General features: G+C 47.2%; 1 protein-coding gene across 1 annotated transcript in view; it reads right to left on the bottom strand.

The window, feature by feature from the left end:
- The window catches only part of DRAM1 (DNA damage regulated autophagy modulator 1), an 85,979-nt gene extending 81,326 nt beyond the window's left edge, over positions 1-4,653 (bottom strand). Inside the window, exon 1 of the mRNA XM_040407668.1 lies at positions 4,323-4,653. Within this exon, the coding sequence (XP_040263602.1) occupies positions 4,323-4,456 (134 nt within the window). The 5' untranslated portion in view covers positions 4,457-4,653. The remainder of the gene's footprint in view (positions 1-4,322) is intronic.
- Positions 4,654-13,576: the final 8,923 nt, after the last annotated feature.

Here is a 13,576-nt window from a genome sequence, read left to right as displayed (position 1 = left end):
GAGCGCCGACTCATCAATATCGGCGCTCAGTTCCCCACGTGCTCGTTGCCTAGGGGATGGAGGACGCCGGCCACGCCTAGGAAGCGTGTGCGGTCGGGTCCTCCCCGCCCTCTGGCTGCTATGGAGATGAGGACGCCGGCCGCGTCCTCGCTCCTCTTCACTAGTGGGATGCCGGCGGCGCTGCAGAGGGAAAGCGCATCGCCAGCTCCCTGTTACAGTACCCCCCCTTCCACGAGGGGCCACCAGACCCATATTAACTGGAGACGTTTTTTCCGGGTGAGCTAAATGGAATCTCTTCACCAACCTTGTAGCATGCATTTTACTCGCTGGCACCCAAGATCTTTCCTCAGAACCAAAACCCTTCCAGTGACCTAAACCTTTCTCACATCAATAATCCTAGAAACCTTGAATTCTGGTTGACCGGCAACCTCCACTGGCGGCGGAGGTTCCTGTGCAGGAGATACAGGAGGCATAAACTTCTTGAGTAAGGCTTTGTGAAAAACATTATGGATGCGAAATGAGTCAGGTAACCGTAACTTAAAAGACACTGGATTAATGATATCAATAATTACATAAGGACCAATAAATCAAGGTGCAAATTTACCCGAAGGTACTTTCAGAGATAAATTCCTGGTAGATAACCACACCTTATCTCCTAACCCGAAATCTACCCCTCGAGAGCGCCTGTTGTCAGCATTAATTTTTTGAACCTCCTGGGCTTTTTCAGGTTCGACTGAATCTGGGCCCAGACTGTGCACAGTTCCTTACCCACTAGATCGGCTTCCTGAATCTGAGAGGAAGATGGCGAAAATGAGTTAAAACGCGGATGAAACCCAAGATTACAAAAGAAAGGAGACATATCAGTAGATGAGTTCACCTGATTATTAATGGCGAATTCAGCCAAGGACAAATGTTTCAACCAAAGATGTTGGTTGTCAGAGACGTAACACCTCAAATACTGTTCAAGAGACTTCAGTTTGACCGTTGGTTTCCGGGTGAAAGGCCGAAGAAAAAGACAGAGAGATAATAAATTTATGACAAAGCACCCTCCAAAACTTTGAGACAAATTGAACGCCTCTGTCCGAAACTACATTCTCCAGAATTCCATGTAAACGTATTACATGATCCACAAACAGGGAAGCTAGAGTCTTAGCATTAGGCAATTTTGCCAGAGGAACAAAATGAACCATTTTGCTAAATCAGTCAACGATTACCCACAGAACTGATTTACCCTCCGAAACCGGTAGGTCGGTGACAAAATCCATGGAAATATGAGACCACAGTCTACTAGGAATGGGCAGCGGTCGTAACTCACCCATCGGACAGGACCTAGGAGTCTTGGACCTGGCACAAACTTCACGGGAGGATACATATGCCTGGATATCTCTAGACAAAGAGGGCCACCAGTAAAACCTGATCACTAGTTCCTTGGTGGCATTAATACCTGGATGCCCACTAAAAACAGAATTGTGGCACTCACCTAGCAGCCGGAGACGCAAATGACCAGGGACAAACAACTTATCTTTAGGAGATTGTACTGGAGTCAAGTGTTGTCCCGCAGTGATCTCGGTCGTCAAATCGGAGGAGACCGAAGACACAATGATACCTGCCAGCAAAATAGGTTCTGGTGGAATATCAGGAGACTGAAAGGAACAAAAACTGGGATAGGGCATCAGCTTTAACATTTGACTCTGCAGAGACTCCAGCCTGAATAACAGGTAGACAACATGAATCACATTTCACTCCCCACTTCTCTAATTCACCCGTGGACCAGTTGATGACTGGATTATGAACCTGGAGCCAAGGTATACACAGAACTACCTCCACGGGTAAATTTTTTAGACTCAAAAAAGAAGTACACTCTATATGACAGACCCCCGCAGTCAAGGTTATCTCCGAAGTACAATATTCTACTGTCCCGCCCACTAACGGCGTGTAATCGATAGCAATGATATGAATAGGGTTAGCAAGGGACAACATGGGCACACCAAGGGAAAGAGCAAAGTTATGATCAATAAAATTAGCAGCAGACCCAGAATCCACAAATGCCTTCCCAAAGGACTTACTGGAGCCAAAAGAAACCACCACCGGCAACAACACTTTCTCTTTAACCACCTTGGGAAATACCTTATCCTTCTTGGTGTCATGACGTGGAGATCTCCCAGAAGGAGGAACTTTAGGACATTGTCGTAACCAGTGATCCGATTCTCCGCAGTAGAAGCAGGAACCCTTTTGACGTCTCAGATCCCTCCTGGTCATTCCGAGCTGCATGGGCTCTTCTAGATGATTCTCCAATTGGACTCTTGAGGGTGAGGGGTCGGGTGTGACCACCACCAGTGGAGACGTCAATTGTTCTCTTTGTCTTTCCCTAATTCGTCGGTCCAGTCTAACAGCTAGAGTCATAGTCTGTTCTAAAGTGTCAGGGAGGGGGTAACTGACCAACATATCTTTCAAGTCTTCTAATAGCCCCAATCGAAACTGACATCTAAGCACTGGATCATTCCAACCAGAGGAAACGCGCCATTTACGGAATTTGGTGCAATATTCCTCCACGGGCCTGTATCCCTGACTAAGAGACCTTAATTGACTCTCAGCTACGGCCGCCTAATCAGGATCATCATACAGTACACTTGAGGCCTGAAAAAACGCTTCAACATTAGCTAGATAAGGGGAATCCGTGGGGAGAGAGTTAGCCCATTCTTGCGGGTCTCCCTGCAACAAAAAGATAACAATGCCTACTCTTTGTTGTTCAGAGCCCGAAGAATGTGGATGTAAACGAAAATAAAGCTTGCAACTTTCTTTAAATGTCAGGAAATACTTTTTATTCCTTGAAAAACGGTCAGGCAGTTTAACATGAGGTTCAAGATTTTGAGCAGAGGAAATTGCTACAGGTGGGGGTTGATGCAATTCCTGCTGCTGTAGCCTCTCTGCCAAATCCTGTACCATTTGAGCGAGACTATGTACCTGATCCATAAGGACTCGCATAGGGTCCATGGTTTTAGGTAGAACCTGTGATTCTGTCATGACAGAGGTGGGGGATAAGTGCTGCCCTAAACTCCACCCCACCTCTGTCCCTGCTTACTTGCACAGCCCAACCTAACCAACGGCGTACAACTTGGCGGCAGTCCCTCGCTTAGATACATGCAGGGGCCTAAGAAGATAAGAGGAATACCGTAACAGAGTCAGGCAAGCAAAAGTCAAAGCCAGGAGGTCACACAGGTACACAGGGAGCAATACAATAACAAGGTCAAAACACAATCCGGAGTCCGAAGCCAAGAGGTCACGTCAAATCCAGGGAGGTCACAAGGTCGAGGTCAAAAACAGAGCCAAAATCCAAGAACACAGAAATGCACAATAGGAAACTGCTAGTGAGGGTAGCAAGACCAATCACAGGCAACCTGTGGCCAACAGGTTACCTGTTTAAATAGGTCCTCCTGATGGGTCATGTGACCCATCCCCCGCAACTCAGAACAGCTGAGTGCCGACTTATCAATATCTGCGCTAAGTTCCCCACGTGCTCGTTGCCTAGGGGATGGAGGATGCCAGCCACGCCGAGGAAGCGTGTGCGGCCGGGTCCTCCCCGCCCTCTGGTTGCTATGGAGATTAGGACGCCAGCCGCGTCCTCCCTCCTCTTTATTAGCGGGATGCCAGAGGCGCTGCAGAGGGGAAGCGCGTCGCCGGCTCCCCTTACCACAACACCTACCAGCTCAAGGTTGTCAAGAATTTTTTTTTTTTCTGGCAAACATGCAAAACTCAATGCAAAATCACTGACATCCAAAAATTTTTACTAACAAATTGGAAAATCTTAATCAATTATAAAGATTACAGTAATACATGTCTACACCTCAATATACTGATGAGAAGTCATTACCAACATATTCTGTGAACTGTAAAAAGAAAATAATTACCACCAAAATAACCACCAGGCTCAAAAATAATCACAGACACATCTTTTTTTTTTTTTTTTTTTTTATGGACACAGGAAAAAAAGGGCCTATTTTTACGTACGGTCCAGAAATTAGTGGATGGTTGGAAACCCTCTACCAGCCCTCATAAATGTTAACATTCAATTCTACAAAATGTTATACCAGTGATCGACAGTCGGTTGAGAAATACAGTGAAAGACAGTGAAAAAGGAAATTCCAAAATTACACAGATTTTGTTATTTCTCGCACAAGCAGAAAGCAAGTTGGAATCATTCTCCTGAAGTGATATTGCCTAAATAAATAAATAATAATAAATGTGCAAGTAAAAAAAATTCTATATATACTAATACAGATTTCATTTAATAGAAAGCCATTATACCTTTCATCACATCTTACCTTATATAAGGTACAAAAGCCACCACATGTCCCTCAAGCACTGCAAAGATGTAAGAGGCAATAAATGCAGCAGAGGACCAAATAACCAAGACACATGGCAGCACAGCCACACCGTCCATGCACCAAAAAACCATGGGGTCGTCTTCCCTTGCAGCTGGTCTGCAGCAGCCTCTGAGCTCTAGGAGGAAGTGTCTATTTCAAGGTACAAGGGTATACGAGAAACCGAATAAAACTCATTCCTTCAATTTTCTTAAGAACAAATTCCCATTCACGTGATCTCAGTGAAGTTTCATAGCCACCTTAATGTTGCTGCCGCCTCCCACATACTTCCCCTTTTTCAACATTTTCTGTTTGCCTTAACATTAACATTGATCCTGACCTTACGGCAGTTCTGAAACTAATGTTTCACAAGTCACGCCTCCTCCAGTAATAGTTCTGCTCTTCCTACAGTATACAGACACAGTGATCTCAGTTGTTTAAAGCAATGAAAACATGACACCCTGAAAACATCTTATTTAATGACAAAAATGCCTGTTTCGTGGGTACATTTATTGTGTGGACAACTTATATTAAGCCATTAGTGGCATAATGCCACAAGTATGGTCCTTGTATAGACTGGAGAGTTGGCGAGAAATAAGCAGAAATAAGAACATTTCTGGAATTTTAGAAATATGGAAATCTGTAAGTATATCCATAATATTCACTAGGACCCCAGGTAATCACTAGAGGGGTATTTCATGTCTCTGTATACACACATCTGATCAGTCATCAGTGCATGTGCAGGCACATAGCAGAAAAGACTTCATGTGGTCATTTCCAAACATACCAGTGCATATTCTAAAAGCAGTCACCTGTTTGTAGAACCTCCAGCACAGAAACCAGGTAAGCCTGGTTACTGCAGCTCTGCTCCCATACACTTGATGTTCATGACTAGAGATGAGCAAAGTTTTCAATACGAATTTATTTGTGAGGAAACGCGTTAAAAATCTGATATTTCCCAGCCACAGAGAGCCTGTATATTGGTGTATAACACTGTGCATTGCAGACACATGCATAGGTAGTCCACTGTGGTAGTAAAATAGTTACTATTCGCCAGTATGACACGCAAATGACAGGCATCACTCTTAGAATCACTTCACACTTCAATTATTTAGTCAGTTACGGGGCCAAAACTGACCAAATAACTCAAGTGCGAACTTATCCTTACAGGTCAATGTTAGTGTCAGGTATAAAGAACCATGCAGTGACCCAAGATTGCACTGTAGCGTGAAAGAGAGCACTCTTTTTACACCGTCAGCTGGTTCCACATAGATTTCCTCAGAATCTGTTCTGTTACACGCTGATACAAGTAGTGACCCCATGACAGAGCGGAGAAGGTGTCAGCAGTAAGTTTGTGTTGACGTCGCTAGTTATTTTCCCTTCTTCTGATCCATCACAAGAACAACCCCAAAAAAACAGATCCTGTCTTTTGAGCATCCGCCTTCACATGGTCAGCTTTGGGTCAGTAATCCATCAGTATTGCTAAGGCCAACAAACACAGGAGTGGATGCAAAACAGAGATGACACGTGATTAGAATATTTGCATGTATTCAGTGTTTTTTACCCACTCCTGCTTTTGGCTTCCAAATCATGAGCATATCCTGATGCAAAATAGGCTGATACAAGCCTTTCGGATGCTCCAAAGACAGGATCTGTTGTGTTTTTCCATTTTTCTGTCCTTCTGAAAGATCAAAAGAAGGGTAAAATAACTGGTGATGTCAGCAAGGCCCAGCCTCAGAGTGGGGACGGTGGCAACCACATGATGAGTCGACACAATGGCCCAGTCACAGAGTGGTGGGGGTGGCAACCGCATGAGGAATAAACATAGAGGCCCAGTCACAGAGAGGCAAGGGTGACAACCGCATGAGGAGTCGACACAGTGGCTCAGTCACAGAGTGGGGAGGTGGAGGTCAACAGCAGTGGCAGTAACAGCACAAGATGGCACATGGCAGTAGGATAAGATGGCAGTAGAGGCAGAAGGTGTGTGGCATCAGGCAGGTGGCAGCATCAAAATAGTGTCTGAGGCTGGTGAACAGAATAAACAGGTCTTTTTTTGCAGTTTTGGTGTGGCACCCAGAATGATCTACTTTGATGCGTCAGACACTGGCATGTGGAAATCCTGGCAGATCCATGCCTGATTCATCTTTACAAAGGTCAGTCTCTCAACATTTTGGATGGAAAGGCAAGTTGTACTTGGGGTAACTATGCCCCCCGCCGCACTAAAAACCCACTCTGATGACACACTACTGGCTGGGCAGGAAAGCTTTCCAGGGCAAACTCGGCCAGGGCAAACTGACCCCCTTTTTTTTCTCTGCAGTTCGTGCTGGAGGTGTGGCTGCCTCCCCAGTCGTGCACTCCTGACCAGCTCGTCTGTCCCACAGGTTGATTTTAATTAGTGTTAGTATATAGCTTGGCCTGCTCCCCCTCACTCACTAAAGCCATCTGCCACCAGGAGAGAGATAGTGTGTGGACTCTCATTGCAGTCCTTGGTGACCATGTGGCACCAGGGGTGGTGCGGAGTGGGCCCGGCGTGCATGCTGGTAACTGCTTTCCCTGGATATAATGGAGGCCATTTTGGCACCGAAAATGACAGAAATTCAGGCGGATCCAGCATGTAAGTGGAACCGCACTTTCTGAATTATATGATAGCCGCTATGGCACATAGCAGGTATATTTAGTGTTAGGAACCCGTCTAACTAGAGATTGCCTTGACGTGTGGCAGACGGGCTCAAATAATTTTGTACAAAGCGATTTGCCAAGTATCTCTAACTTATTAGTTCAGCATTTGCAATTATGATGCAATTTTGTACTTTATTTGGTTTGCAGTGAGCTGTTGCATTGCTTGTTTTGTTTAACAGTCTTGTTCTCAGCCATAGCAACGTGCCCCTGTGCTTTGGGATGTGCTGACTGACCCCCTTTTTTTTTCTCTGCAGTTCGTGCTGGAGGTGTGGCTGCCTCCCCAGTCAAGCACTCCTGACCAGCTTGTCTGTCCCACAGGTTGATTTTAATTAGTGTTAGTATATAGCTTGGCCTGCTCCCCCTCACTCACTGAAGCCATCTGCCACCAGGAGAGAGATAGTGTGTGGACTCTCATTGCAGTCCTTGGTGACCATGTGGCGCCAGGGGTGGTGTGGAGTGGGCCCGGCGTGCATGCTGGTAACTGCTTTCCCTGGATATAATGGAGGCCATTTTGGCACCGAAAATGACAGAAATTCAGGCGGATCCAGCATGTAAGTGGAACCTGCACTTTCTGAATTATATGATAGCCGCTATGGCACATAACAGGTATATTTAGTGTTAGGAACCCGTCTAACTAGAGATTGCCTTGACGTGCGGCAGACGGGCTCAAATTATTTTGTACAAAACTATTTGCCAAGTATCTCTAACTTATTAGTTCAGCATTTGCAATTATGATGCAATTTTGTACTTTATTTGGTTTGCAGTGAGCTGTTGCATTACTTGTTTTGTTTAACAGTCTTGTTCTCAGCCATAGCAACGTGCCCCTGTGCTTTGGGATGTGCTGACTGACCCCCTTTTTTTTTCTCTGCAGTTCACAAATTAAGTTTGGCTGCCCAGTAGTCCAGGGGATCTTAGATGTAGGGTGGCAGGGTGCAGTCAAAGTATGCCACCACCTGCTGGTTCAGATTCTGCTCCATGTCTTGCTGCTGCTGGTGGGTAGTTTCTTCAGTAGGCGGGTGAAGATAAGTGCTCATTAGAGACTCCAAACTTAAGTTGATGCTGATAGAGCTGATGCTGCTCCTGTCACCCCCAACCCCCTCCAGTAGTCATGGCAGTGGAGTGTGAGCGCAGAGGCCCCCCCAGTCAGACCTTTGTGAGGATGGGCGGCGGCGTACATAGGCACTGCCAACTGTCTATATAAGATGTCTCGATAGTTGAGTTTATCATCCCTCTCAGCGGGTGGAAAAAAGGCCCCCTGTAACGGTCACGTCCACACACACACAGGGGGAAGGATAGTGACCACTGCGCTCCACCCTCACCCCTGGCCCTGCCTACTTGCCTCACGAGTCCTGATGACAGGGGACAACTGGACGACAGTCCCTAACTTAGGATACGTGCAGGGAAGACAGACAAGACAAAATACGGAACATGAACGGACCGGGTCAGATCCAAGAGAGCGACGCAGTACAAAGGGTTAAGCAAAGAATGGTCAGGAGAAGCCGGGGTCAAATACCAGGAGAGTAGAGAAGTACAAGAGGAGTCCTAAGAGAGTAGTCAGGTGGGAGCCGAGGTCACAATACCAGGACGGATGCGCAGTACAGGAGGAGCAGGCAAAGGATCGTCAGGAAACGGAATCAGGTGAGTATTCAGTAGTCCAACAAATAGCCAGGAACCTAGAAATGAACAGGCAACCTGTGGCTAGCAGGCTGCCTGTATTTATAGTGGGGAGTGAGGATCATGTGACGTGGCCAGCGTCACATGACCGACAGACCAACCAGTTGAGCACCGAGTGATCAGCTCGGCGCTCAAGGCAGACTTAGGAGCAGGGAGCCACCCAGCAGTAAAGCCGCCCTGGGAATGAGGTCAAACACAGATCCTCATTCCCAAAGCTAAGCAACAGTTCTGCGGGCAATGGGGGACCGAGTGCACCTTCGGAACCCCGTTACACCCCCATTTTGAAGCAGTAGCAAGGGTCTAACATGGTGGAGAGCCAGTAGTCATCCCTCTGCCGAATCGTGATAATACGGCTATCACTACGCAAGCAACTCAGCATGCATCTAGCCATTTGAGCATGGGACTCGGAGGGACTCCCTGCCTCCATCTCCACTGCACATTACTACAGTGTGTCAGGGTCATTTGCCTGGTCTTCCTCATAGCCCTCTAGGTCCTCATGCTCCTCTCCTGTCATTTGTGCAGAAAAACCACCCATTTCTGTATACAATGCTTGCGCGTGAATGTCCTCCTCCTCCTCAGCCCCCACAGGGCCCAGGTAGCCGTGAGATGTAGATGCCACGTCTCCTGTCCTCTGGCCAGCCAGATTTATCAGCATCTGCTCCAGGACGTGAAGGAGTTGAATGCTGTCATTCATCCCATAGTCCTGGCGACTGACAAATAAAGTGGCCTCCTCAAAGGGCCAGAGAAAATGCAATAGAGCAGGATACGGGGTATACACACTGATGCCAAATTATGCAATGACTGGGTCAGGTGTAGATGATAGTCTATGTTTGGTAGTTGTTAGTGATGCCAATTGCAGCGTGCGCAGGGTACTATCACAGGGCCCTTCCAAGATGTTATAACTCACGACCCAGGTTAGGAATGCCAGAGTGGTGTGATTGCCTATAATGTCTCTGTATGGTGATGATAATGGTGTCAACTGTGTCACCTACCTGGGTACGGCTGGACTCCTGGCTCACTTGCAATAAATTGAGTGTAGTGATAGTAGGAGTAATAGAGGGATTTTGCAGCAGAAATTGATGTCCAGACCTTTAGGTGAAATTCAAACTTGGCTTTACTGAAGATAACTTTCATCCAAGCAATGTACAGCTTTGGTCTCAGGTCCCAGCAGGCTTTGGCAATGGTTGGCTGGAATGAATCTTCTGCTCTATACATCTGGAGCTTGCAGGAAAGAACATCTGCTTAGTAGCTCTGAAACTGTGGCAGGAATTTGGCTTCTGCACTTCTATCTTCTGCTTTATTGGGACTGACTAGCTGAGGAGGAATATGACTTCTCCTGGGTCTCTGGACTTTACTCGATATATTCTCAGGGAATGCTGTCGTCCCTACAACAATAATTGTATTTAACATGGTTTATGCACATTTGTGAATGATATAATGTAAAATCATATTAGATGACAAGGTAAAGGCTCTTAACAGATAGTAGTGGGGTAGAGGAGTGTCGTAACACAACTCTGGGGTGTTACACAAACGTCAGGTGTCACGCATGAGCTGCAACTGGCTAATGTCGGAGTGACACAGGGAAGTGACACCGCCTGCATCATCAAGAAATTGTTTACGGCCTTCCTCTGCTCATATAGTTGGTCAAACATGTGGAGGGTGGAGTTCCAACAGGTGGAGATGTTGTATATCAGGCGATGCTATGGAACGTTATTCTGCCTTTTCAGCTTAAGGGGGGGGGGGGGGGGGGTTGCAGTGTAAGAGTGGCTAAAGTGTATGCACAGTTTCCTGGGCATTTTCAGGATGTCTTGCAGTTGGGTTGAAGAATTCAAGAACCACTTTAAAACCAGATTAAAGACATGCGCCATGCAGGGCGCATGGGTCAGCCCTCCTTGACGCAGCACCGACATGATGTTCTCCCCGTTGTCTGTGACCCTGGTTACAATTTTCAGTTGGTGAGTACTTCCTCCCAGGTGTCACTCCATTCGCCCAGGCAAACCAAGTGCCGAACAGCGTGACACTGCATAGGTGGTATGCTGGAGGAGCACTCTGAATTGTGCCTGCAGTGGAGGCTCAGGATGAGGAGGCAGAGGAGGACATTGGCGCAGGACTCACAGCTTGAGAACATGGAGGCTGCAGTGCCATCACCTGGCCAAGTTGTTGGTGTGGCTGAGCAGGAACTACATTTACCAAGTGGGCCGTAAAATACATATATTGTCCTTTACCGTAGATACATCTCCACACGTTGGCGCTGCCGTGAATTTTAGCAGACACCGACAGGCTCAAGGACTGGCCCACCTGCTGTTCAACATACATGTGCAGGGCTGGTACAGCCTTTTTGGAGAAGTAATGATGGCTTGAGACTCTCCACCTTGGCTCGGCAGAAGCCATCAGTTCTCTGAAAGGTGCACAGTCCACCACATGGAAAGGGAGGGACTGTAGTCCCAGCAACTTAGCCAATAGCACGTTCAGCTTCTTCGCTGTTGGATTGCACATATACTGTTGTCTTTTTGCAATCGCCTCGGTGATCGTTTGCTGGTGAAACACATGACGAGGAGGAGTAGGAGCTTAAGGACCAGTAGATAATAGGAAGGAAATACAGCTCCTTTATTCTGAGGTGGTGGAGCCCTAACTCCCTAACTGCTGGAGAAGGGGTGCAAGCCACTGGGAGATGCAGCGTTTGCTGCGTCAGGCTGTAGTACTACATTAGCGCCACGGTTTTCCCAGGCCACTTTATGGTGATGCTGCATGTGTTGATGCAGGGCTGTGGTGCCAACAACCTGGCCCCACTTCACCTTCTGCCCACAGATTCTACAAACTGCCTTGCTGATGTCCTCCTGTGATTTGATGGGGGGAAAAAACACACCAGCGAGTATGGCATTTTCCCCCCACCACTCCGTGCTGACTGCCTACTGCCGCTGCCTCCGTGAACCCGTGCACTGCTAGTTATTTTCAGACGGGTAGGCTCCTGAGTAGCAGACGGTCTAGCCTGGACACGTTTGGGTGTAGATCTTACACTGCTGCCAACCTCCTGACTCCCGGCTATGCTAGCACCCTGCTGGCTAAGCCACTGCCTCACGCGCAAGCTGCCACCCTCATTCCCTGATGATGATAAAGCCCCCTCTTCACCCGGCTACCACTTGCAATCGGCTACATCATCATCCACTACTGTCTGCCCGTCAGTGATGTCAACCTCACCAGTCTCAGGGCAGTGTGCCTGACCGCTCGCAAACACCTGCTCCAACGCGATTCTCATTGTCACTACTTGCCCTCCTACCAGAGGAAGCAGTGGATCTCTCCTCCAAATCTTGGTTGGGCAGTAGCTGCTGACTGTCCTCAATAAGCTCATTCTCCCTAAAAAGCAGAGCAGAGCCGACAGCACACAATAATTTCCAAGCAGAAGGAACAGAAAATGAAAGAGGCAGGTTCAGGACAGGTGGGGGCAGAGAACATGTTTCCGGGCCATGCCAACTAAGCGTGTGTGTCAGAGGAACCCACCAACTCCTGGCTGGGGGTTTCTGATGTCACTTGAGATGATATTGAAGACCGAGTCAAACATTCAAGGACAGCTTGGTTGCTGGTCAAAACACGACCGCTGGATGACACTAGCAGCTCTGGCCTGTTGCTGCAACTGCTGCTACCACCCCCCTTCTTCAGCTGCTACTTCTGCCAGCTCTGGAAACATTTTGACCACTGCCCATTCCCTTAGAAAGGCCTAGCACCTGTCTGTCGAACATACTGTACTGTAACAGTAACTGTAAGTGTAAAATAGCATTAGTTTCAGGGTGCAATTTCACCCCCAAAACAAGAATGAATGGATGTACTTATGTATAAAAGAATGTGAACACCACAAAATCTGTAGTATCAGGCTGCAATTTCACTCCAATTACACAGTCAAGGATAACGGATGGCTTGGCTAGGGTGTTCTCCAGGAATTAAGAAAATAAAATTACTGAAAATACTTACCGTATTTTTCGCTTTATAAGACGCACCTTCCCCCCCCCCAAAAAAGTGGGGGGAAATGGTCGTGCGTCTTTTAAAGCGAATACTAGTGAGCGCTTCCATTATGGAAGCGCTCACTAGTATGCTTTTGGTGCCGGCAGTAGGGAGTGAAGTGCTGCAAGCGCTTGTAATCCTCACCCTCCCGGTCTTCATTTCTCCCCTATCTTCCCGGCCGGCGCTGCACATAGTGCACGACGTAGTATGCGCACTATGACCTGACGCTGCATGCAGTCAGGTGACAGAGCAGCGCCGGCCGGGAAGACAGAGGAGCGCGACTTCTGCCAGAGGTGGAGAGGAGCCGCGGCGCAGGACAGGTAAGAGATGGTTTTTATTTTAATCTAATTTGAGGTCTGATGGGGGTCTCACTATGTGGGCTGATATTAGGTCTGATGGAGGTCTCACTATGGGCAGATATAAGGTCTGATGGGGGTCTCACTATGTGGGCTAATGAAAAGTCTGATGGGGGTTTCACTATGGGCTGATATAAGGTCTGATGGGGTTCTGACATGAAGGGCTGATGTGTTGTCCTGATAAGGGCGTCAGATGTGATGTCCTGATATGGGGGGCTGATCTGATGTCCTGATATTTATGGGGGTCTGATCTGATGTCCTGATATTTATGGGGGTCTGATCTGAGGATCTAATATGAGGTCTGATGAAAAATATTTTTTTCTTATTTTCCTCCTCTTAAACCTGTGGTGCGTCTTATAAAGCGAAAAATACTGGTAAATATTACTTTATTATAAATATATTCCAAAATACCCTTCATTAGTTATAAAGGCTCGTTTTGTCTAGGGAGAAATCAATAGGAGAAATAAAATGGACGTCGTCCTTTTCGTGCACACAAAACCTGTCCTTATC

The sequence above is a fragment of the Bufo bufo genome, chromosome 1, assembly GCF_905171765.1.
Source record: "Bufo bufo chromosome 1, aBufBuf1.1, whole genome shotgun sequence".
Classification (NCBI taxonomy): Eukaryota; Metazoa; Chordata; class Amphibia; order Anura; family Bufonidae; genus Bufo; species Bufo bufo.
This window is presented reverse-complemented; position numbering and strand designations above follow the sequence as displayed.